This window comes from Athene noctua, chromosome Z (assembly GCF_965140245.1).
Source record: "Athene noctua chromosome Z, bAthNoc1.hap1.1, whole genome shotgun sequence".
Taxonomy (NCBI): domain Eukaryota; kingdom Metazoa; phylum Chordata; class Aves; order Strigiformes; family Strigidae; genus Athene; species Athene noctua.
This window is the reverse complement of record NC_134077.1, coordinates 17,069,856-17,095,841: the sequence shown is the minus strand read 5'-3', so window position 1 is coordinate 17,095,841 and position 25,986 is coordinate 17,069,856. Positions and strand designations below refer to the sequence as shown.

General features: G+C 41.0%; 1 protein-coding gene across 2 annotated transcripts in view; it reads right to left on the bottom strand.

Annotated features, from left to right (window-relative positions):
- The window catches only part of NNT (nicotinamide nucleotide transhydrogenase), a 58,784-nt gene extending 32,873 nt beyond the window's left edge, over positions 1 to 25,911 (bottom strand). The window contains exons 1-7 of one of the 2 annotated variants that reach the window (XM_074931359.1): positions 25,893 to 25,911; positions 24,641 to 24,838; positions 5,693 to 5,922; positions 4,338 to 4,555; positions 2,812 to 2,899; positions 2,036 to 2,124; positions 278 to 465 (exon numbers count right to left, since the gene is read on the bottom strand). In XM_074931359.1, coding sequence (XP_074787460.1) covers positions 278 to 465; positions 2,036 to 2,124; positions 2,812 to 2,899; positions 4,338 to 4,555; positions 5,693 to 5,922; positions 24,641 to 24,791 — 964 coding nt within the window. In that variant the 5' untranslated portion in view covers positions 24,792 to 24,838; positions 25,893 to 25,911. Of the gene's footprint in view, positions 1 to 277; positions 466 to 2,035; positions 2,125 to 2,811; positions 2,900 to 4,337; positions 4,556 to 5,692; positions 5,923 to 24,640; positions 24,839 to 25,663; positions 25,856 to 25,892 lie in introns of those variants that run through there. The other variant, XM_074931358.1, reaches the window with a different exon arrangement.
- Positions 25,912 to 25,986: the final 75 nt, after the last annotated feature.

Sequence of the window (25,986 nt, the reverse complement as noted above, 5' to 3'; positions counted from 1 at the left end):
AATATACTCGGGAATTACATATTCTTACTTTATTACTATGTACTCCTTGATATCACCATATTTTCTTATTTAAACGAGTCAAAGGCTTCTAGTTTGTGAAAACAAAAGTTGTAAAAGGCACAAACTTTTAAGAACAGGCATTTATTAGGAAAGGGAAAAGGTACACGCTCACACAGACAAAAATCATTAACACCTGTTTTCACTGCAGGCACAGCTTCAAAACATGCCAACTTAACACAAGATAAATGAAAATTAGCATCTTGAACGTAAAACATACCTGGAATAAGCGCTGTAGTGATGATAATATCAACATCTTGGCACTGCTTAGCAAAAAGTTTCATTTCAGCTTCAATAAATTCTTTGGACATTTCTTTAGCATAACCACCTTGTCCCTCTCCAGATTCCTTTAAGTCTACTTCCAAAGGCTCGGCACCAAGAGACTTAAACTGTTCCAGAGCTGCAGCTCTAGGAAAAGAAAATTGCAGGAGCAGAAACAACCATTAAAGTCTACCATGACTTTTTCAAGTCTTTTTAGTAGCAGTCTTCAGACAAGAGATCTAAAATGTATTCTAGGATTAAGGAGATCACAACTAAAATAATCAACTTTCTGTATTTAGTGAAAAAAGCAACTGCATCACTAACTTTAGGTCCCTAATGTAGATACTTGGATAAAGAATGAAGGCAGCCTGCGATTTCTGGTATAGTCAGCAGAGTTGCTCCAAGAAGTCTCAAAACTAGGAGCTTAATGTTGACAAACTCTGCTCACCTATTTCTGTTGTTATGACTAGGTAAACCTAAAGCCCAAACTCAGATGCTTAAAATACATGATAAATACACAACCTGTGACCCTGTCTAATCTGTGAAACAGAAGTCTTATTTTCACAGGGAAAATTGGTTTGGGGTGGGTTTGGGGGTGGTGGTGGTGTTTTGGGGTTTGTTTTTTTCCAGTTATCCTGTAAATCTGTAGTTTATTTTGCATCTCATGATATCACAGTAAATAATGAAACTAAATTTCAGTGTTATGCGAACATTCACAACATAAAAGGATTTAACACAACATTCTTGCACACCAGAATAAAAGTATACAGGATGCTTAAGAAGGGAATTAAAATAAACTGTAAAGAGTTTATTGTTCATAAAAGCATGATCAAAATCTGCCTAAAATTTTTCAGCTTTTTTTTAAGGCATATGCAGAGTGAAGGTTTTTTCATACTGCACATCATAAATCTGGAGATATATGCCTCTTTATTCTTCTAGATAAAGTAGCACTAGATGCCATTTCTGCATAAAACCAAACACATATAAGTAATTTTAGTCCAAACACAGTATCAAGCACATATAAATTCAATATAAGGCCATTTAATAATTAAAAAAAGAAGTTTGCAGTGCCAGTAGCTATAAGAAGAAAAACACTTGTGCTTTGTAATCTTCCCAGTCTACTGCTCTAAAAAACGGCCATGGGACAAAATAATCCTTCCGAACATAAAGAAAAGACCAGAGGGAAGCAGCATTTAAAGAAGCTTCAGTTGTAGTTTCTGTTCTTTCATCTTGAGTTTCATACACAAAATAACTTGATCTTTTTCTCTCCTTTAGCAGACTGAAAGAAAGCCTCTCCAAAGAGATTCTAGACACCATCTCTGGGATCAGGACAGTAGAGGCGAATGAGAGTATGCAACTATGAACCCAGATCAAAGCAAACTATAAATAAGGATGTAAGGATTATTTCTTTACTATTTTCCCTGTGTCCTCAAGAAGAACAGACACATGAAATTCTGCATAAAAAGCAGTCCAACTTTCTTATTTTCAAAAAGCAATGATTTTTTTTATTCCTATAGTTCTGAATGATTTAATGGGAAGGGCTCTTTGGAAGGCTTAGTTATTCAAGGTATAACAAACAGAGTTACAACAATGGAATAAAAATGGTAAGAAAGGAATTGTGATTCAGTGCAGTACAAGTGCTTTCATTGTAATACAGCCACAAACTACTTAATCTTAAAATAACTGAAGATTACTATTACCATTTTCACACACCTACCTAGTGTCAAATCCACGAACCACTGCACCCATTGATTTAGCTGCTCCTGCAGAAGCCAGGCCAGCAACTCCTCCTCCTATGATCAAGACCTAGAATGATACCACCATCATGCTTGGAGCAGAAACTAAAACTAGAGCTGGTTAGAAAAGCAGCAGCACTGTACTGCTTTCACAACTGCAGATACATCTCATTAACCAGCCATTTAACCAAGTTACCTTAGGACACAGAACCCAAAATTACTTCAGTTAAGCTGCCCTGTAAATCTAACAGTTTAAAAGCTGTAACTCCTAACTTCACTTACCTGAAAGTCACCTCATCTGTAACTAACAATTTATAAGTTTTCTCCTTTTATATTCTTTTTTTTCCTTCCCTAATTCTACTTTAATTCTCTTCAGCCCAATCCACCTACAATTACACTCAAGCAATCCTCTCCATCACAACCTTCAGTGCACCAGAAATCCAAACATCTCCGACTTTCCTTAACTGCTTCCTTGCCTACTCTATCTGGAAATAAAATAAAATCCCTACATGTATAGCTAGTCCGATGTTTTAAACTAAGCAAACTTAAATAAAACTCATATTATTCTATTATTCCCCCCAAAAGACACTACAGGTAGCAAACAAAAATTGGTATGGGAATAACTGTAGGGATATGTAAAGTCTCTAGAACCAGCCCCAAGGCAGGAAAAAGCCTTTAAACACAGTTTCAGCACTGATTAGCTGCGCTCAGGAACTCACATAGTCTTCTGCTACAGTATCTGTTTAATTGCACATACCTTTGCTGGAGGAACTTTACCAGCAGCTGTGATCTGACCCGTGAAAAATCGACCAAAGTGATTTGCTGCCAGTACAACAGCCTTGTAACTGTCAATTAAGGACAAACACATATCAGTATTTTCTCAGTCTCAGTACAATCCCATTCGTGACAGTAATCAAAAAGATGAACATTTGATGATAGCACGCATAGGATAAAGTAAGTTTAATATTTTACTATTGACCACAAGTTTAGTAGTCTGTCTTGGCTCATATTTATTGCCTTTATTTTTTTTTCACATCATGGAATGCATTTTCAGACAGCATTTTTGGATTGCAATCTTGAGTGTCCACAACTGTTTACTCTTTCAAATAAAAGTTTACCTGAACAATATACAGATAACTTACCAGAAGTTTACTTCGTGGTCTTCGAAGCTACTTTCAAAGGCTGTAACCTGAGGTTTGTTAGGGAAGGGAACATGAACAAGCAATTGCAAAACCCAGGCTTATCTTGCACTAAGCTCACTCAGACGTGTAAGCATACATTCAAAAAAGATACTCTGACCCTAACTCTGCAGAGACTTAGGGCAAATAGCTTAACCTTGCTGCTTCTTTTGCCCCATCTGCTTTGTAACCATCCCAGAATGGGTGCCTTGATGCCAAGTTAACACCAGTAGAGCTAACTGAAAATGCAGATTAACATGTGACTATGTCTCTTCTTAACACTGTACATTTTCTTGCATTTTTACTGACAGTGTTGTGGACAGCCTCATTCCACACCGTCCTATCTCTAGCAGGAAAATATGGAATTCTGTATGCCTTAAAATTAGCTCCAATATGGAATCAGCTTGTAGATTTTATACCTTTAAATATGCTATGAATTTCTATATTGTAGTAAAATTTACACAGAATGAAAACACAGAGAAGTAACCAAATGTACACAGAAGTATACTGCTGGTGTTCATAAAATTTGGCTTATTATGCCTCACAGACATCATCTAAGTAAAAAAAAAAATTAAAAAGCAATAAAGAACCTAATAATAGAAATCAGCTTGATGACAACTACCTTTTAATTCACTACAATACCAAGCACAAAGCATGAAGATGTCCAAGAGTATTTGGTCTTTTGTTTATATTTGCCATGGCAATTGCATTCATACTGAGTGCTGCTTGGGTTAGTTAGCTCCCAAAAAAATTCAATCCCCACAACAGACAATCTGTGATCAAGCTGTCTTAAGGATTTATTTGAGCCTGCTCTGATCTAATTCAGATCAAAAAGGCACAAGATAAAGCAGTCAAGAAATTAGAACTGCCTTCAATTTTTTAATTTTTTTTTTTAAAAGCCTTGATCTGATCTGCTGCAAAGCTAACCGTAAGAAACTTAAGTTGTTTGGCACCTCCAATGGTGTCATCCTGCTTGAAACAGCTGTATGAAAATAGAGGCGCAGAATTGTTTTACATATAACTAATATCAAAGCAAGTATCTTTTAATCCAGCTATGCTTACTCAAGCTGAAAAAAAGAAAAAACAGAAGAAGTAAGATTCATACCCAGCGATGTTGGCCATAGAGCTAAGTGCATCATATCCCTGAGCAATGGTGACCCGTGGAACCTGATCCATAGCCAAGACAGTAGTCTTTTTTTCTGCAAGCTTTTTCAGGAGGTCTGGATTTTGTGCTGGGTAGATAAAACTAATCAGGGTAGCCGCCGTCTTAAAAAGATCTGCCTCATGAACACCTAGAGCCGAGTTATATATAGGAGCCCTCACCTGAAGAAAGAGAGAAGTTTCCAAATTAATCAGAGGAAGTAGTCAGAACACACCTCACTTCCTTTCTCCCAGCTTGCAGTCTGCCCATTCCCATCCAGGAAGTACAAAAGGGAGAAATTGAACCAAATGCTGTTTACACAACTGAACAGAGCAACTGCACCGCATAACTGCAGTCCACATAGTAGAATTAGCTCTAGGTGAATTGGTGACAGGGCAGTAATAGTCAGCACATACCTTAGGAAAGATCTGACAGTTTCTACCCAGCAGCTGCTGGCTTTTATGACAGAGAGCTACCTCAAAAGCCGCCACTTAAGCAAAATGACTACTGAACAGGTGTGCCAATCAAGCCCAACAGGCTAATAATCACTAATTAGGTTGCAATGTACCATTACATAAAGGCAATTTCAAGCATGAAGTCCAGCAAACACTCATCTTGATCTGTATTCCCTTCTTTTGAGTTTCTTACTTTTCTCATAAGAAACTTAGTTAAAAAGGGTGCCCACAAACTAGCTCAAAGAAATTTTGGGTTCAATCCTGGCAGGATAACTTCAAATGGAGCAGTTAAAGGAACCCTCAGCATCAACTGTAAGGTCTTTTTCTTTTTTTCTTCAGGACTCTGCACAACCTAATATCTCTCAAGCAACTTCACTTTTAGCAGTCTTCCCACATCAGCTGCAACTCATCTAGTTACAAACACTTTTGAAAGATACTATTGGTATGGAATTGTTGGATGTCTGATTGAGAAAAGTTAGAAACTTGCATCGTCAAAATTCCAAGCAACTCTCTCTAAAAACTAACTTAAGTTTTATGTTACTAATTTTGAAGCAAAAGCTTCTAAGAGCAGGGATTTCATCTGTTTACAGTCCAGAACTAGTTTACCTTGCTCTAGAAAACACAACTTCTCCAAGGTAGCTAAAACCTGATAAGAAATTATCCTCAATTTTTTCAGTGCTGTCATTTACTAATTTATTAATGTAGGTGCACACCTAGAGACAGACTAAGATTGAATCAGACCTTATAATTTACATTACAAATTTAAAGCTTACTTACTGAACCTCCAGCAGACTATTAGAAAAAAATTACCTATATGTTTCTCCAAAAATAATATAATAGGATATATATTAATAAAACAATTACTTTGACAATCAAATCAGAAGCCAGGACTTCCTTGGTCCCCTGGATCTTTGCTCCAACTTCCCTGTAATGGTCATCAGAAAATTTGGAAGCTTCTCCAGCACCAGATTCCACCACAACACTGAAGCCTTGTTTAACCAAGGCTTGAACTCCAGCCGGTGATAGAGCCACTCTCTTCTCATTCTCAAATATCTCCTTGGGGACACCTACAGTCAGGTGTTTATAAGGAATTCCTGTAAGTGGCAGATAAGACAGCATTAGTCGCACTGAAGATTAATGAATTTATATTAATGGCACTCTTCAGTGTTGTACAGACACATGCAGACATGTCACACTCAGCAATTCTCCCTCCTAAAGAAAGAGGAAGAAGGGTATTTTCTAGCATCGTAGTTTGTATTTCCCTAAATTATACCGTCTTAAATCCCTCTCTAGTCACTTCAACGTTATGAAGAAATCAACAAATGAGCTTGAACAGCTGAACTGTATTTTAATCGAACATGTTTTTAATGTCTATCAAATTACAGTTGTCTCAGATCACTATTAATGAATGTAACTTACATGCCACGAAGTACATTCAAAGGCACAACTAATTCATTAGGTACTCAGAGTTGCTACAGAAATGAAAAATACGCATTCAGGAGCAGACGAAGAATAATGGAATATCCATCTACTAGTTTGTTCAGTTACACTTCTCTTCAATGTTCTCTCCTTGTCCTAACTTGTTCAAAGCTCTACTAAAGAACACCAGGAAACCACTGAAGCTGCAATTTATCAGTTTTAGCTTAATATTTCAAATTACAAACAATCCAACTTTGTTCATATACAATTTGAGGGCTTCCAGTCTAATAACTGACAGTTAAACCTCTTTGACCCAAGCACCTGTTTGAATACATTATTTATAAATACACAGACTCAAGCAGAATAATCATTTATCAAACTACCACATTGCTTCAGTTACACTAGACAGCATGCAGTCCAGCACACAGGCCCAGTTCTGCACCAGCTTTCAGCGATGTCTATTCAGATTTTAAACAGGGATGGAGACATTTATACACAAGATACTTACACCACATACATATTAATGAAATATAACTTGAGCAGCCTAAGCAGTCATGCATATTAAGAGTTCAAGCAAAAAAAAAAAAAAAAAAAAAAAAAAAAGGAGGGTGAAAGACTTGTTTTAAATTACAAATCTGCTTTTAATTTGGCCACCAATACTATGTAATGCACTACAAAAATTGTACCAGACTAGCAACAATTTGCACATTTTAGGAAAGCCTCCTTTTCACTTTTGTTTTGCTGCTTAATTTAGAAACAGGCAAAACAAAGACAAAAACATACTACACTGTAAGAGCTTTGAGGAACTGAATTATTTTAAATCCAAATCTATGAAATAAAAGTGGGTCTGTAAGGTGCTTAAAGCTGTTAGATTAACAACTGTCAAGATACTATCAACTTCGAACATTCTGAAAATACAATACAGAGTTGCTAAGAACTGGTACACTGCGGGAGCTATGGACACGCACACGACCAGTATGATCAAGCAATGCCAATCTACTGAAGGTAAGCAAGCCCTTTTATAGGTTTCTCCTGTGCACACGAACGGTACGTGGTGCAATCCTTGTGACTGGACAGAGCTTTGTCCACACACTTCAAGCCTTCTTGCGATTGGACAATAAGCGCCACACTCAATGTCTTTCTCCGCCCAACCCATCTCCTGGAGTTGTTTGTTTGCTGAGTTCTTTGTTCTATGTCCTTGTCATGTCCGAGGCGTGCCCATGTGTAGGATTACTCACATGTCTGTTATCTCCCAACATATCCCTCTTTTTGGTTTTGAGCAATCCACATTCCTTGCGGGCTTTTTTGCAACGATTGTTAATACAACAAACTAAGCATGGCAAAATAATATCAAACGTAACAATTACAACAATTGAAACAATTACAACAATTCCCCCTTGTAACAACTTCTTTATCTATCCTGTGAACATAGTTAACTTTCCTATGTAACTTGGGCCCCTACTGGTTTGGAAGGGATTTCAATAAACACATTCAGAATGTATGAGCATTAATCACTGTCAGAACCATTGCAAGGCTTAGGATTGTGAGCTTGACTTTCCTTCCAAGGCCGCACCCAGTGAGATGGATCCCACCGTAAGCCATGATCTGTAAGCACACACATATAACCTCTGCCTGTTAATTGTACTTTAACAGGTCCTTCCCATTGCCCAGTATTCAAGTTTCTGAACATAACTAACGGTTGCTGTGTGCCCATAGATTGTTCAGCATCACCCTTTATTGCTAAACTGTCAATCACCATTGGTGGTTCCTGACGTTCTCCTGTAAGCCTCAAAAAATTCAAAACATATAAAACTTTATTTAATCTTTCAGCTGGCATCATACCTGACATTCCCACTTTTTGTTTTTGAAGCATTTGCTTCAGAGTTTGATGAGCTCGTTCGATGATCACCTGTCCAGTGGGAGAGTGGAATTCCTGTGCAGTGTTTGATGCCCCATAAGATACAGAAGCGTTGGAAGCGTTCAGAAATATATGCTGGACCATTGTCTGTTTTGATCTTTCTTGGCACCCCAAGTACAGCAAAAGAACTATATAAGTGTTTTTCACAGTGTTTAGCTGTCTCTCCAGTTTGAGCTGTAGCCCAAATAGTCATGGAGAAGGTATCAATAACAACGTGTACATATTTTAACCTACAAATTCTGCTATGTGAGTAACATCCATTTGCCATAATTGCAAAGGTGATAGGCCCCGTGGGTTAACTCCTGTTTCCAGGCCAAACCCTATTTTTTTACAGGATGGGCAAGAGGCAACAATGCCCTTCGCATCCGCAAAAGAAATTTTAAGCTGTTTATGCAACATTTTTGCTGACTGATGTAAAAAACTGTGAGATTCCCTAGCTTGTGCAAACAAATTTGGAGAGGGCCCAGACCAGGCTGGAGCAACCAATTGATCAGCTAGTTCATTTCCATACCCTAATCCTTCTTTGGATTGGTGACTTCTGATGTGAGTAATAAAGTAGACATGGCTTCTCAGATCAAGAGTGTGAACTAGTTGTTGCAACAGTTTCCCTAAGTGTTTATTTTTTATTTCTTTTACTTGTCCTCGTTCAATCCTTTTTACTACTCCTACTAGTGAATCAGACACTACATTTAATCCCAAATCTGGCCACGACAAAAATGCCCACAAAACTGCTTGGAGTTCTAATGTCTGCAAGGAATCTTCTCTTTGGCCTTGAATGAGGTGATATTTCCATTCCTCTCCTTCTAACCCAGTACATGCAGCTTGCTTTGATTTTTTTCCCTGCATCTGTAAAAACTGTTAACCCTTGAACTGGTACTTCCGATTGCATTGGAAAATTTTCAATTACTTGGTTCATTAACAACGGTAGTAATCGATGTGCTGGATAAACATTAGACAGTTGGCCAGTATAATCTTCAAGGGCAACTTGTAATGCCTCACAATGTCTAAGCAGCCATTCTAAATATTCTTGTATTAGTGGGACAGTAATAGTTTGAGGATCAGTGCCTGTAATTTCAATAATTCTGTGTCTGCCTTTCATAATTAACTGTGATACTAATTCTGCTCTTGCAGTTATGGTTTTCTTAGGGGTATGTGCAGTAAAAACCCACTCTAGGATTCATAATGGTTGTCTTTGTTCTGAGTTCCATTGCATAATGATGGCTAATGGATATTGTCTATTTCCTCCACTATTGATAATCATCAGTTGCACTGGGAGTTCTAATTGTATTCGTTGTGCATGACACGACTCTATCTTATCTGTAATTTTCTGCAAAGCAATTTTATGTTCCTGTGTCAAGGTTCATTTACTATCAGCTTGAACAGTCGTGTTCAATAATGGCATTAATGGCTTTAAATCATCATTGGTAATACCACATAAATTTCTAACCCACTGGATATCTCCAATCATTTTTTGGACATCATTTAATGTGTGAACCTCTGTGTTAATTTTTAATTTCTGTGGACGAATAGTGGCATTGGTTATTGTCCACCCTAAATACTTCCAAGGAGAGGTAGACTGTACCTTTTCAGGGGCTATTTTCAAACCTCTGTTGGACAGTTCCTTTTGCAAATGACCTAATATAACTTCTGATTGCATGTGTTCCCTGCCTATTAATATATCATCCATGTAATAGTAAATAATTAGTTGGGGAAACCTTTTTCTGACTGGTTCCAATGCCCAGGCAACAAAGATTTGACACGTAGTGGGAGAATTCTTCATCCCTTGAGGTAACACCACCCAATGATACCATTTTGCCGGCTCAGCTTTATTTATAGATGGTACAGAGAATGCAAACTTCTCCCCATCATCCTCATGAAAAAACGGTGCAACCACCTCACACACAGCAGCCACATAAGCTGTAACATTAGCTTGCTGCATCCCTCTATTGGTTAATTCAATCATGTCAGCTACAGACGCTCCTTGCTGGAGGGTAACTATTGCTTGGTGGATGGGTTAGCATTCTCAAAGGCCTTTAATTTAAACCTGTTTTCCTTCATTTCTACGGTCATGTCATATTGCTGTTCAAGAGAGTCATAGAGGCGATCTACAAATTTAGAAGAAGGCTCATTAAGACCTTGTTTTACTGTTAAAAATTTATCTTGCTATTTCCCTTCTGTATCAGGCACAGACATTAGGGCTTGACAAGCTATTGACTGTGATAGTCACAACACTTCATTAGAGAAGTTGACTTGCATATCTACTGCTGCAAAGGGTCCTGTACCTAACAACATTTGCGCTTGAATGAGATAAAGTGGATCGCCTTGTGGCTGCGGCTGAGCTTGCTTATTATTAGCTAATTTAGTCCATGCACTTTCAAACATTTTTTGAGATGGAGTTAATATAACTGCCGCTATTTGATCAATATATTTTGGAATTAACAGCGATGATGACAAAATATAATTAATAATTTGTTTTGTTAATTGATGATGAAGACCATTTTGCATTACTGAAGCTCTAGCCTTTTCAAGCAATTTCCAATCTAAAGGATCCCATTCATTAATACCGCTAACACCATTAATAGAAACAGGAAACTGTTGGGGGAGGCAGCAGGTCTGCCACCAGCCTGATTGAAGAAGAGTTTCACCTTGATAAGATTTCAGTGTACCCTTGAGAAGAAGGATATGTCTGCTGAATAGTCAAGATAAGAGGAACAATGAGCAAGGAAGCAGGATGCAAGAGCTGCAGTCTCACACCCTTGGAGGAGCAGATTAGAAGAGTACAGATTAACCGATAGCAATGCTAATGTTAAAAGACAACTACATAACCAATCAAATGAACACACGGTTTGGTAAAGCAGATATAAAAAAAGGGTTTGGAAAATCAAGATTATTAGACATTTTGCCTGCAACATTCATTTGTCATGTCCATCTCTACCGCAACAAATGGTGACCCCGATGTGATAATTTGAAGGCGACGTAATTGCAACAAAGGGGACGTAATAAGAATCCGACGTGATTTTGGCACAAAATTTGAGAAATTCTGTGTGGGATGCATGACGACTTGCAGCGGAGATGGAGCCTGGTGAAGCTGAGAGCAGTGGGAATCTGCCTGGTCTGGACCTGAACTTCGACACCTAATTAGGTGAGCCACCGGGAACAAAACTTTAGTTATGGGCCAACAAATAATGAAAGAGGAAGAAACAATATTGTCTACTTGGAAGGCCCTATTAGAAAAAAGAGGTTTCAAAACCACCAACCAAGGAGAATGCTGATATGGAGTAAGATGCTAGCATCGTTACTGCATTTAGTGCAAACAAATGGGAAGAATTAGGAGAGAAATTGCTTAAGTGTGCCTCTCAGGGTAATAAGAACGCAACTGACCTTCTTACAACCTGGAGGTTGTTAAAAGAGACTTTAAAGGACTTTAAGGCAAAGAAAGAAAGCTCAGGGGAAACCCCTTGGATGTCCACGGTCCCGGTCTCAGCAATGAGAAGTCAAGATATAAACCTAGCAGGGGGAGCCAGTCCTAAACATAGACTGCGGTTGAGGGTGAGGGGATTGTATGAGGACTCTGATGAAGAAGCACAAGATGAGTTGTTTCCTCCACAAAGTCCGAATGAGCAGAAAGTCCCTCAGGCAGCCACCCCTTCACCTCCCATCGTGGAGCACTCTGCTCCACCACCTCCCTCTGATGAGGAGAAAGCCCTGCGCGCTTTGCTTATTTGGTGCAAAAGGAATGGGGTCCCTGCAGATGCACTGTCTGCTCTTGATCTCAAAACATGGAAAGAGACAGGGATCGCCTTATTCGAGGTGGCCATAAGGAAGAATGCCATCGCTGTGTCATCTTCAACTGCATGGCAACTGGTACATCAACTCCTGAAACAGTTAAAAAGTGATGGGACTGCCACAGCAGCTGCAGCCAATGCCAGGTCACCTAGTGGGTCCAATTCTCAGATGGATCCTACAGTTGTGGCTGAAACACCTCCAGAAAAGCCGCCAGCCCCTTCCACATGTCCACTACCTGCTGATAAGGTCTGCATTTTCCTGTTATTGAAGAACTACAGAAAAGCATTAATGAGGACGGACATAAAAACTCATTCACAGCAGCTATACTGGAGGCGATCGCTCACGGCTGTACTCAGCATTCGCGCCCCCCACCTGCAGGCACGAAGTTGGCTGTAGCAGCCCCGGGGCCTCCCCGAGCCCCCCTGCCACAGGGCGGCTGCCTGCGGCCTCTGGCACCACGCTCTCAGCCCGCGCCTGCCCCCCCGCCACACGCCAAAAGTGGCAGCTTTTTACAGCAGATGCTGACACTGTGATGCACTGTCCCTTGTCTGTCAACACCACATAATCAATAAGCAATGGCTTTACATATTCTTAATGGTGTTTTGCTGTTTGTAGTATTTGTCATTTTATGTTGTGTGAGTAACAAGTGTAAGAGGCCTCTTTGTGCGGTTGTGTGATTGTTTTGCGTGTGTGAGACGCAGCCCAGCTGTGGAGTTCAAGTGAATATTCCTTAGTGCAGAGCCCTAGTGCCCGCCTGCTGGGTCACTGGTGTTGCCTGTTTGTTGGGGCTCAGTGTTTTAAGTGTCACAAGTGAAATATCTCCTCTAGCAGGAGGCAGTAATTCTGTGTTCATTGTCTTAAATTTCAGTGCGTAGTCTATGGGGAGAGTGCACCTTTGTACTATCTGAATATTGTCAACTTACTTAAGTAGTGTTTTAAGGTAAAGTAGACAAAATAGGAAGCAGCCAGACTGGGAGAACAGTCAAAAAGAGTCCCCTAGGCTGTATTTTAGAACACTGGAAGAAGATAAGGGGACCTCCAAGCACAAGTATAAACAAAAAGACATTGTTAAGGTCCCACTTGATGTGAAAGGACCCTACAGGACAAGGATTGAGCATGCTACTAACCGGGAGATCTAGCAGCACTTTGAATGGATTAATTGTGCATGTGGGAATTATTGATGCCGATTTTACTGGACAAATTTGCGCTATGGTTTCTACTCCTTACCCACCAGTAACCATTCCAAAAGGCACTCGCATTGCTCAATTTGTACCTTTTTTGAGTTGTGTTCCTAAGACAGAACAAAGGTTGCGACATGATGGAGGAATCAGCTCCACGGGACCTTCACAAGTCCTCTGGTCACAGACTGTTTCATCATCAAGACCACAGATGGCCTGTACACTATCCAACAGAGGACAATCGCCAGCGATAGTAACACTCACTGGACTTCGGGACACAGGAGCTGATGTAACTATTATATCACATTATTCCTGGCCATCCACCTGGCCAACAGAAAATATGAAAATGGGAGTGACAGGACTGGGAGGGTCAACGCAAGCAAGCGTAGCAGCTACGCCAATTCTGATCACCAACCCTGAGGGTCAACAAGCTACCATTAAACCTTATATAACGACAGTCCCCCTGAATCTGTGGGGAAGAGACTGCTTGCCACAGTGGGGAGTTAAAATCACTACGGATTTTTAACAGGGGCCACTGTGCTGCAGGATGTTAAACAACCCACACTTGCATTGACCTGGTTAACAAATAACCCTGTGTGGGTGGATCAGTGGCCCCTGCCAATTGAGAAATTAAAGGCCCTGCAGGAATTGGTGGCAGAACAGCTAGTTGCTGGATATATTGAACCTTCTCATAGCCCATGGAATACCACAGTGTTTGTAATCAAAAAGAAATCAGGAAAATGGTGATTTTTACACGACCTACGGCAAATTAATGCTGTCATGGCTACAATGGGAGCCCTACAACCGGGCCTACCCTCACCTGCAATGATACCTGTAGATTGGAAAATCACTGTGATGGATTTAAGACTGGTTTTTTACTATCCCATTGGCCTCTCAAGATAAAGAAAAATTTGCATTTTCTGTGCCTTCTTTAAATCATGCAGAACCTTCAAACAGGTATCAATGGAAGGTTTTACCACAATGCATGAAAAATTTGCCAACAATTTGTCAGTAGTTTGTAGCACAAGCTTTTTCACCTGTAAGGGAAAAATTTCCTACTAGTTATTGTTACCATTACATGGATGACATCCTGTTAGCGTCAAACAGCAAGGAGCAGTTGAATGACATGGAGAATTTGGCCAGAGATTCATTACAACAATATAGATTAATTATTGCCCCTAAAAAGATACAAAAAATAGAATCCAGGAAATATTTGGGAATGACAGTCACAAGCAAGCAGGTTGTGCCCCAACCTGTGAAACTCAACCTTGAGGTTAAAACACTCAATGATGTACAGAAACTGATGGGATCCTTGAATTGGATCAGGCCCTATCCTGGACTGACCAATTCGCAGTTGCAACAATTACTGGAATTATTAAAACAATTCCAATGATCCAACAGAACCCAGAATATTAAATAAGGAAGCATTAAATGTAATTCACATTGTGGAACAATCTATACACAAGAAATCTGTTTCTTGAATAGATCTGTCTCAATTGGTACAATTCTTTGTACTAACTGACAGAACTGTGCCATTTGGTGCTTTGGTGCAGTGGAATCCTGAGTGGGATGACCCATTGCATATTTTAGAATGGATGTTTTTATCATTCCGACCACGAAAAACTGCTCCTGGATTGTTTGAATTTATTGCTGATGTAATCATAAAAGCCAGAAAATGATGTTTAGAACTAACAGGGCGTGATCCAGCTACGATTGTTTTACCTGTTCAAAATTGGTATTTGGAATGGTGTCTGGCAAATAATTATGAGCTGCAAGCAGCCATGGCAGCTTTTCAAGGGCATATATCATATCATCTACCATTGCACCCACTACTGAAATTTGCTTGAGAAATACCATTTGGTCAGAAAAATTTAAGCGAGCCAGAACCTGTGAAAGGTCCCACTGTCTTTATAGATGGTTCGGGGAAAATGCGTAAAGCAGCAGTAGTATGGTATGAAAACAGCAACTGGAACAACAAAGTAGTATAACAAAATGGTTCTCCACAAGTAGTAGAGTTACATGCAATAGCTATTGTTTTTCTATTTTTTCTACTCCTGTAAATATTGCAACTGATTCAGCATATGTATCATCACTTACGACTAGACAAAGTGGTTTTGACCATGTCAGACAATCAATTATTGATGTGCTCTTGGAACTCTGGAAAAGTATTCAATGACGAACAGAACCTTATTTTATCATGCACATTCGTAGTCATACTACTTTACCAGGGTTTTATACAGAAGGTGATGCCAGAACGGATGCTCTTGTTTCTGCTATGGCCCCGAGTACTGTTCCTAACATGAAGCAACAAGCTGTATTATCACATAAATTTTTTCATCAAGGTTTTCGAGCTTTATAACAGCAGTTTGGTTTGTCCCATACTGAAGCTCGCTCTGTTGTAGCTGCCTGCCCTGATTGCCAAGGAACTCACACTCCAGTGTATTTTGGTACTAATCCCAGATGTATGCAGGCTTTATAGATTTGGCAAACTGATGTTACTCATATAAATGAGTTTGGCAGACAGAAATATGTTCATGTTTCTATTGATACTTATTCCCATGCTTTGGTAGCAACAGCACATAACAGAGAAACAGGAAAAGATGTGATTCGACATTTGCAGAAGGCTTTTTCTAGGCTTGGGGTGCCACGCCAAATTAAAATGGACAATGGCCCAGCATATGTTTCACAGCGAGTTCAAACATTTTTTAATTTGTGGGGTGTTACTCATGTTACAGGAATTCCCCATTCCCCAAGAGGACAAGCAATTGTTGAGTGTGCACATGGCACACTGAAGTGGCAGCTTCAAAAACAAAAAGGGGGAATGATTGGTGAACCACCACAGGCATGTTTAGATAAAGCAGTTTATGTTCTTAACCTTCTACATTATGCGGATAATTCTTCCCTACCTCCTCTTTTTCTATATTTTTCTTCTCTTTTTTCAAAACAGGATTTGCAAAAGGGTGTCAAAGTACATGTTAAAGGTTTAGTTACTGGCCAGTGGAGTGGACCATGTGAGCTATTAACCTGGGGGAGGGGTTATGCTTGTGTCTCCACAGATGCTGGCCCTCACTGGGTTCCTGTTCGGTGTGTTTGGCCTGTGCTGGAACCTACATCAGGGTGAAGGATGGGTAGTTCCACAACCCAAGCAGAATGTATGGGTAACTTTGGCAAACATGACACATCAAGAAGCCTTGTGCCTCTCTACTGCGAGCCCTGAAAATCCATTCTCCACGTGTTTGGTGGGATTGCCAGTAGACACATGGCCAAACCCACAAAAACTTCAGCCGTTTTTTCTTTGCAATTCTCCAAAAAATTGTACAGATAATTGGGATGGTATATACAGTCACCTTCCACAGGTTACGCAAGAACCCCAAGAACTAGAATTGTTAGGCTCTGTTATAATGGATGCTTGTGTGTTTTTTAATTATTCTTATAATAACTCCACATGGAGAGGGCAAAATGTTAATGCAACTAATGCTGTTTATCATAACTCAACTGCTTGGTGCGATTACACCTCACCTAATGTTTCACAGTCTTTTACTGTTCCTCTTGCATTACCTCCTGATATATTTTTAATTTGTGGAGATCGAGCATGGGGAAGTATTCCCTCCAAATTAAATGGAGGGCCATGCAGCCTCGGCCGTCTCACCCTTTTGACACCAAATGACACAATGATACTGAATGTTGCCAGGCGTCAGAAATTAGTCCGGAGGATTGTACAACAGTTTACCTCTGAATGTAATGACCAATAACATTTTGGAACCCAGGTGAAATTATTGCATCCTCCATTCTTGCACCAGGAGTTGGCATTGCAAATGCTTTAACAAACAAAGAAATTAGGGTGTTGGCTTAGCAAACAAACTAATGCTACCTCACTAGCCCTTAGTGGTCTTTTAACTGATGTTGATAGTGTTAGACATGCTACCCTGCAGAAAAGAGTTGCCATTGAATTTTACTTTTAGCACAAGGACATCGGTGTGAAGATTTTGATGGAATGTGTTGTATGAATTTATCTGACCACTCAGAATCTGTTTTCAAAACCATACAACAGCTAAAAGATGGTGTTAAGCGTTTAACAGATGATGATGGCTTAGACTGGCTAACAATGATGTTTAAAGGTTGGGGTCTGTCTGGATGGTTAATATCTTTGGTAAAAACTGTGGGGGTAATGATCTTGGTAATTGTGACTGTGCTTTTAATGTTGCCTTGTCTTCTCAGTCTTCTGCAAAGGGCCCTGCAGAGGACTGCTCACACAATATTTTTAGTACAAATACAAAAAGGGGGAATTGTTGGGGGAGGCAGCGGGTCTGCCACCAGCCTGATGGAAGAAGAGTTCCACCTTGACAAGATTCCAGTGTACCCTCGAAAAGAAGGAATGTCTGCTGAATAATCAAGGTAAGAGAAACAATGAGCAAGGAAGCAGGATGCAAGAGCTGCAGTCTCACACCCATGGAGGAGCAGATTAGAAGAGTACAGATTAACCGATAGCAATGCTAATGTTAAAAGACCACTACGTAACCAATCAAATGAACACACGGTTTGGTAAAGCAGATATAAAAGAAGGGTTTGGAAAATAAAGATTATTAGACATTTTGCTTGCAACATTCATTTGTCATGTCCATCTCTACCACGACAGGAAGCGCTTGTACGCTTTCAGGCATAAAAGACCCCTCCACTATAGCATCTCTAATACTCCCTTTCCATCGGCGTGTGGCCACAGAGGCACCCTGCACCTGTGAAGAAAAAAAATGTGAAGTTGTGGGGTGAGACGAAGGAAGCGCAGCCTCTGCCTGTGATGATAACATGAATGGATTAGAAGCAGGTACTGGAACTGAATACTCAGGTGGCGGGTCAGGGGCAGACGGTTGCAGTTGCTTGCCAGATGAAAAGGTATATGATCTGTGCTCCATCTTCTCCTCCCGTGTTGCAGCCAGTTTTTCAAGCTTGTCTATAAGTTGCAAGAGTGGAGTCTCTTTGTCTGAAACGCCGACTCGTGAGGCCGGGGTTTTCTCTCCCTGCGAGGAAGACGCAGGCGGCGATACGTCGGTTCCACCCACGTTCCCATCGCGCCCCGCCCACTGCTGGGCTCCGGCGGCTCCCCCGTTCTCTCCTCACTCTCCTCTCTCACGGCCCAGGCGCGCTTCTGGCATCTCCCGCTCCGGCCTGCGCAGCTCCCGGTCTAACCCCTGCTGCTCGGCGCGGCCCCGCCAGCGCGACCGATGAAGCAAACGGGTTTTTCGGCTGACATAACACGATGGGATCTGCCAGCGGCGCAGGCACCGGAGGCGGCGTATCAGAGCCAGAAGACGCTTCTACCGCTGCAAAGGCGGAAGTGCCAGCCACGCGGCCGCCAGCCACGCGGTCACTAGCAACGCGGTCGTCGCTCAGCTCCTCTATTGTCTCGCGGATCAGCTTCCAGAGCATGGGATAGTCGCTCACTTCTTCTGCTAACCTTCCCCCCTCACTGATCACGTCCCAAAGCTTTTTTCCTATGGATTCCCAGGTAGATATCTCAAATATGAGACCTGCACTGGAGATAAGTCCTCTTTATCAGCTCCATTTCACCAAGCCTTTCAGGGTGGGCTTATCGTATTTTATCCCTCTCATGAAGAGGATATTTTGGAAGACTTTCACCACTGCTTGCTCGTCCCTGTCAAGAGCAGACCCCATTCCTCCCCGGCCGCCGCTTCTTTTCACAGATCTTCAACCCAAATTACAGTGTGCTGCTTCTCACCTTCAGGCTCCAGGGCAGAGCCTGGATCAGTTTCGACCGGCTTTCCACCCTCGATTGCACCTCCGTCGAGTCCTCAGTGAAGACTTGTGCCAAACTTGAGGGTCCCTGTTCGGACGCCAGATGCAGGAGCTATGGACACGCACACGGCCAGTATGATCAAGCAATGCCAATCTACTGAAGGTAAGCAAGCCCTTTTATAGGTTTCTCCTGTACACGCGAACGGTACATGGTGCAATCCTTATGACTGGACAAAGCTTTGTCCACACACTTCAAGCCTTCTTGCGATTGGACAATAAGGGCCACACTCAATGTCTTTCTCCGCCCAACCCATCTCCTGGAGTTGTTTGTTTGCTGAGTTCTTTGTTCTATGTCCTTGTCATGTCCTTGCAGAGGCATGCACACATGCAGGACTGTTCACATGTCCATTATCTCCCAACAGGACATGAATATCTACCTGTACTTGTCAGTCTTCTAACTCATTTAAAAAAAAAATGATTTAACACCACAAGAGGACAGAATGAAAGATCACAAGACAAAGAAGTGCACTACTTCTACTTATTTTTACTTTTTTTCATTATTTCAGCTTTCTCTTTGAAATTAAACTAATAAAACAGTAACAAAAAATTTAAAGACAGAAGTGTTTTGATATTTTATATTTTGAATAACATTTAAAATTCCTTAGATTACAAGACAAAAATCAAATTCAGAAAAACATGCTTCAAAGGAACATAAAGTCACAACAGGAGCAAGAATGCACATCTAACTGACACACAAAGGTAACAATGCCTTGCAAAGATTCGCTTCAGGAGCGTCGCCCCATCACCACATAACTCATGGCAGCCCTCTCACAGCAGCTCTAACCACTTGAAAGCTATGGTAACTGTTGCTATCACTCATACAAATTGTATGCTATCACTTATACAAATTACCCTTTTCATTTGAAAAGAACTTTCTCCTCATCTCTTCTCCTAATTACTATACAATAAACTCCTGCTTCTGATTTTCACTAAATCAACCCAGTGGAAATGGGTCTCTTGTCTTTTAGAAGCAGAAATGAAACCTAGATACTGAGATTTGTTAAGAGTAACAGAGACCAATCAGTTTCAGAAAGCAAGTAGTTCTAGGACAGAAAGCAGAAAAGTTTTTCAAGAAGCACTGAGAAAATAAGAACTGGAGTGCTACTTCCTCCTTCTTTTGAAAGTTTTTGCAGAACACAAATACAAAAGAAGAAAGGAATAAATTATAGCATACAGGGAAAGAAGGATGACTGAATGTGTAAAGGTGCACAGACACTTGACTAAAGCTTGTACACTTCTAAAGCAAAAAGTTTAATTATATTAATTTATAAATTATAAATTAAATTATATATTTAATTAGCTCCCAAGTCTCAAATTGATGTCTCTAGGAAATTTTCTACTCTGTTCATTCTAAACTTGTAAATAGAACAATGACGGGTTAAATCACTAATTTAGAAGTGTTGTGATCAAAAGAAGGAACGTGGAGATAAGGGAGTAAGTTGCTCCAACTTTGTCTAAACAATGCATGTCTGGTTAACGTTAAAAAGACTGACAGGAGGGAATCATCCTGCCCCAAGAGCCACCACAAGATGGATGGTTGTCTGAGAAGAAAATCAGCAGTAACTGAAGAAAAGATAAAGATGGCAGGGGTGGGGGAAGACTGCAACCACTGACTCAATTTAAGATCAAGAAGATGTGCCCCCCCCCTCCACCTTGAGTTTATGCAGAAGAATTAAAAGACACTGTAACTTTAAATTGAGACGAGACATGTTCTTAACCAATGACGGACAAAGCGATAAGAAACTAAACAGTGGTCATTACAGTAAATGTGTATTCATGTAATCTGAAGTGTATAAATACACTGAAGTTCTTTTGTGCGGTGTGCAAGCTTTGTGGAATTGCCACCTAGCACCCTACTCTGCACAGACATGGAATAAATACATACCTCTGCTCTGTGTGTATATATATTGGCGTATTGCACACTGGGGAAACGACCCCACTCAAAGGCAAACAAAATTACAATCGATGCTTCTGATTTCTTTTTTGTTCACTTGATTTTCTGGGGTACCTGAGTAGAAGAGTAAATGGGTTGGAGGGATGGGACAGGAATATATACTTGCTACATGTGAAATGTGTTTCCTCATTTCTTTCTTTCACATTCTGAGATCTTGCACACAATAAAACCAGGTAGAACATTTTCATATTGGAAGTATTTGCACCTTATTTAGGAAGCAGAATGATCAAAGACCAATACTGAGGACTATGCCCTCCTCCAATGCTTTGGGACATCAAATCTAAGACAAACATTCGACAGGTCTCATTTGCCTCTCACTTTCTTTTCTCCTTTGTACCACTAACTCATTTCTAGCAACCAAAGAATACATAAGCAAATGAATATAGAACCAAACTGATGTCGGTTTGTCAGCCTTTAGCTAGACCAGGTATCAGACACTTTTCAAGCATACTACCCTGAGCTGTCACATCATTCAGCACTAAAACAGAGAGATGTCTACAACTGAGAACCAAAGATCTATGTTAAAACTTCACAGGGTATGATAAATACTGTTTGAAGAAAGTTATAGTATGAACACAGATTTGGTTTGCTGAACTCAGCAATTTCATCTAAGTGATTAGTTTTGAAAGGTTGAAATCTAGAATTATAAACTCAGGATCTTGATTTAGGTTTTATATTGAGAAAGCACAACTGTTATCCTTGCCATGGGGTTCAAAATTGCATGAGAGTGTGAAGCTTCCAAGTTGCCTTTCTAAAGCTTGCATGTCAGATACTTTAAAAAGTGCCTTGAGAATGTTTTAGTAGCTAACTTTCTGCTTTATGACATCAAGAACATTTTTCAAAAACACACCGACATAGACATACCTTGAGTGCCTTTTTGAGTTACATGAAGATTTTGTGTGTATTTTTCACTGAGTAGGAGATACACAGTACTTTTTTTTATACAAAGAATCAACACCAGAAGGATTCTGCCGCTATCAGAAGAATCATTAAACTTCACAGGACTTAGAATCTCAGTACGGAACATAAATAAATCAGAATTTAGGAAAACTAGTAAGAAGCCACCCTTTCTCATCCCTTTAGTCTCAACTATGTAATGATGGCATATTCAGAGCACAGTATCAAACATCAAAAAGAAGCACGTAGTCTACCTCTCCAAGCTTCAAACAATTAAAAATAACTATAAAAGTGATTTTCTCCATTTAACTTCCATATACAAATGGAGAGTTTAAAGAAGATCCTAAGTTAAAATTATCATGAAAACTTAAGAGTGCTGTATGTAGAGAAATAGAGAAGAATACAGGTTTTTATCTCCTTAATCTGATTTCGGGAAGTAGTCTGTAGCAAAACAGTATCAACAAATATTAGAGACTGACTTGGAGAAAAGAGAAAAGAGAAATTTTTCCTATATGCCACATGTTCTGGGATGGAAAAACAGGATAAGTAACCTGTCTAATTTCTAACTTACTCTAGTAGTAGCTTTAAACAAACATCTCACCTGTTCTGAGGATGAGGACATATTCCGAAGAACAGCAATATGATGTTGGCAAAAAGAAAAAAAAGAAAAAGAATGGTATAGAAGATTAAACAAACACCTGATGCCTCTTCTTATACAAGCAAGGAGATACAAAAAACCCAAGGAAATTAAAGGACAATGTCTATGGTTTATAAATAATGTATAGCTTATCTAGAGAATTTAATTGACAATAAGCTGTTACAGAGGTTTAAAAGTTCTTCAAGATTTCAGAAAAAAAAAAAAAAAAAGGAAATTTTAAGAAAGAAGCATCAAAATAAAAAGGTCATTAAAAGTTCCAAGACAGAGAGTGGTAAAAGTCACAGAGCTGCAAGATAAACCAGTCTGGAAGTACACTGAAAACCTCCGAGTCAGTCACTTCGTAAGTACCTTTCTCACGTCTTGCGAAAGTTTTGCATCTGTTTCTGAAGCATCTCATGCTAGTGACTATTTGAGACAGGTTACAGGAATACTTGTTTACTCCTGTATGAAAATTCCTGTGTTTCTAAGTAACAAAGAACATAGCAGCAAAATAAATAGCAACAAGTATCCATCCTCCAAGTTTACTTTTCAACAGACTCCAAATCTCTTCACTCCTCAAGCAGCTGTTATTCTTGTACATAACATATCCTGAACTAAATGAAAACTAATCTGTGAGAATTTAAGTAATAACTAGTCTTAAGAAGAACTACTATGACACTAGTCTTTTCAGAAAACTTAACTCTTCCTTGTATTACAGCGATTTTACCAAATGTCCCTATAATCAAAGATAATTTCTAAAAGTAAGAATAAAATGTAGTTACTTTATATGCTGTTAAATTTTGATTCAAGAGCACTTAGAAAATGTACGTAGGCAATACTACTGCTGCTGATTTGTCATTCAATGGCTATTCTATCCTTGATTTGTCCTCTACTGAATGACAAATCTCATGTTACCAAAATGGACTACAAGGACAGCTTAATTATCAACCAAAAGACTTGCCAAACTCACAATTCTCAGCATTAAATAACGGCACTGTGTGAATACTACTCGCCCTTAAATAAGGGCTTCCACACAACAGATCTGAAGGGACAGCACTCAATGCTTAAACACATGCCATTAATAAGAATTCTCTGTCCTTGTGGAAAAATTTCTGAAAAGTGATTCAGAAAAGCAAGAAAATGCACACATACACACAGAGCTAAGCATACTAATTTCAGTAAACCTGAAGAGATCTTTCAATTTCATGATCAAATTTGTGGTCAAAGTCAAATACAAAGATTGATTCCAAACTCAAACAACAAGGGCACTTCCCTGGGACATTTGAGCAAGAACTTTGAACCTAGTGTCCTACATCCCAGGTTAACACTCCCAACCAAGGGACAATTTGCCTTATCGATACAGACAAATGTCTCTTTCATTCAGATAAAAAATTTGGAGCACAAATTTATGGCATGACAAAACTATGATCTCATCAGTTCTGATAGACCCCTGCTCCCTCAGCTGTCATTCAGAGCAAAGAAATTCAGGTTTCAACATGCAACTGTGGTAAACACCTATGAGACACAGATTATCAGGATCCCTCAGAGTAAAGAAACAGTAAAGGTCAACTCTGATTCTCATACACCAGCCTCACATCATAAATTTGAACTAAGGAAGCCCCCATTCCTCCCTCCTTTTTTTCCTAGAAATACCTGAACCTGTCCATTATCTGCACTAAAATGTAATTAGTGCAAATATACCAACAAACCCTACACATGAAGATGCATATCAAAAGTTCATCAAGGCGGTACAACATAAGAGTTTCCTGAACAAAGTTAACAGATTTTTTTTCAGATGGGATAATTACACCTACATATAGCCATGTTTACAGATGCTGTCTTGGTGAGGGCTGTACTTTCCCCTGCATGTACACAAAGACTTCCACTGTCAAAACTCATGGGGAACTCCAGCTTTTAACTAGGAAAAACATTTGTTTAAATACTTCCCTCAATCAAGGTGCCAGCAGGAGCTTTGATCCCCCACCCATAAAAGCTATTTGAATCCAAAACATTCATAATAAACACAAACACCTTCTGCATAAGCCCTTTAAAACCAGTGTAAAATTATACTGCAACTGACCCAAGTATGTTGTTGACATAATTTAACATTCTTTTTAAGTCTTTTCTGTACCAATCCCTATCTGAAAGAAAAATTCAAGCTATCCTCATGTTTTGAAAGAAAATATTATTTACAATAGTGTAATCAATTTACCTGGCTTTGGAGCTGCCTGAGACGTGAGCATCTGGTGGGTTCTAAACATTCGCAAACACAGCATCCTTGCAGAACGCATCTTAGGTGGTAACACATTGCCAAAAACAGGGGTTAAGCACCCACTAACAGCAATATGCAGAAGGCTTGCCATTTCTCCCAGACCTCACACCAGACTCCTTGACACGGATGGAATCTCTGCTGCACACGTGAAAACAAAGCAAGAATTGTTAATGATACTAGACAGAAAGTATGTAAACTCTGCAGCTTAAGCCTGGTCGACTGCCAGTAGACATAAGATGATAATTTCTCCCCACCTTTTCTTTCTAGCTAGAAAACAAACAACGCTTTTTCAAACTTAGACAATTATCAAACTGAAGTAACAAGCCCATGGGAGGGCTGACATTACAAGCTGACCTAGAGGTCATATTTCCGTGACTCAGGATGACATTCTCTTTGCACCGTTGCTTTAAACAAGCAATTCTGACAAGGGAAAACCTTCTGCGCCCCAAGGAACCAAACACTTCCAATCCCAGGCAGAGCTCCCAAAGGAGTTACCCGAGCGGGACCACCGCCTGCGAGCGCCCAGGAGACCTACCAAAGCCGGCACTCGCGGCGGGACGAGCGGAGCGGAGGGGAGCGGGCAGGGGAGCCGGGACGCCCTCGCTAGCAGGTGGCTGCCGACGGAGGGAAGGCTCTTCGCTCTGAATCCCGTCGTCCGCCGGGCGCTAAGGCGCCGGCCCGGCCCGGCCCCACTCACGGCGGCGGCTCCCCGCTCCGCGCCGGCCCGGCCTACAAGGCAGGGGCCCCGTTTCGCTCCCGCCGCTATTTATAGCCCGCAGCCACCGACTGACCTTGGGCAGCGGGCTCGCCCTCCGCCGCCCGGGCCCGCCGCCCGGGCCCGCCGCCCCCCGCCGCCACAAGGGCCGACAGCCATCGCGCCCGCGCGGGGGGAAGCCCCGCAGCCGCCACCTCTCCACTCCCCACCCGGGAGCGCTCCCGAGAGCCCCTTCCCGCGCCACCTGCCTTCTCCGCACGTCCTTCCTCCCAGACGCGCGCCCGTCCTTCCTCCCACACGTCCTTCCTCCCGCCCGCCCTTCCTCCCGGGCGCTGCGAGAGCGGGACACCGCAGCCTTCTCCTCAGCAACGTCCGCCCCCCGCCCGCGCGGGAACACAGCGGAGGTGCTGTTGCTGGTGGTGCTGTTGCCGGTGGTGCCGCTGCCGCCGCACACCCCCCCCCGCCCGCCGCACCCACCAGTCGCGCCGCCGGCGCCGGCCCCGCCGCGGCACTGACCGACCTTGGGGCGAGGCGGCGCGAGAGTCCCGCCGCGGGGCGGGGAGGGGCGGGG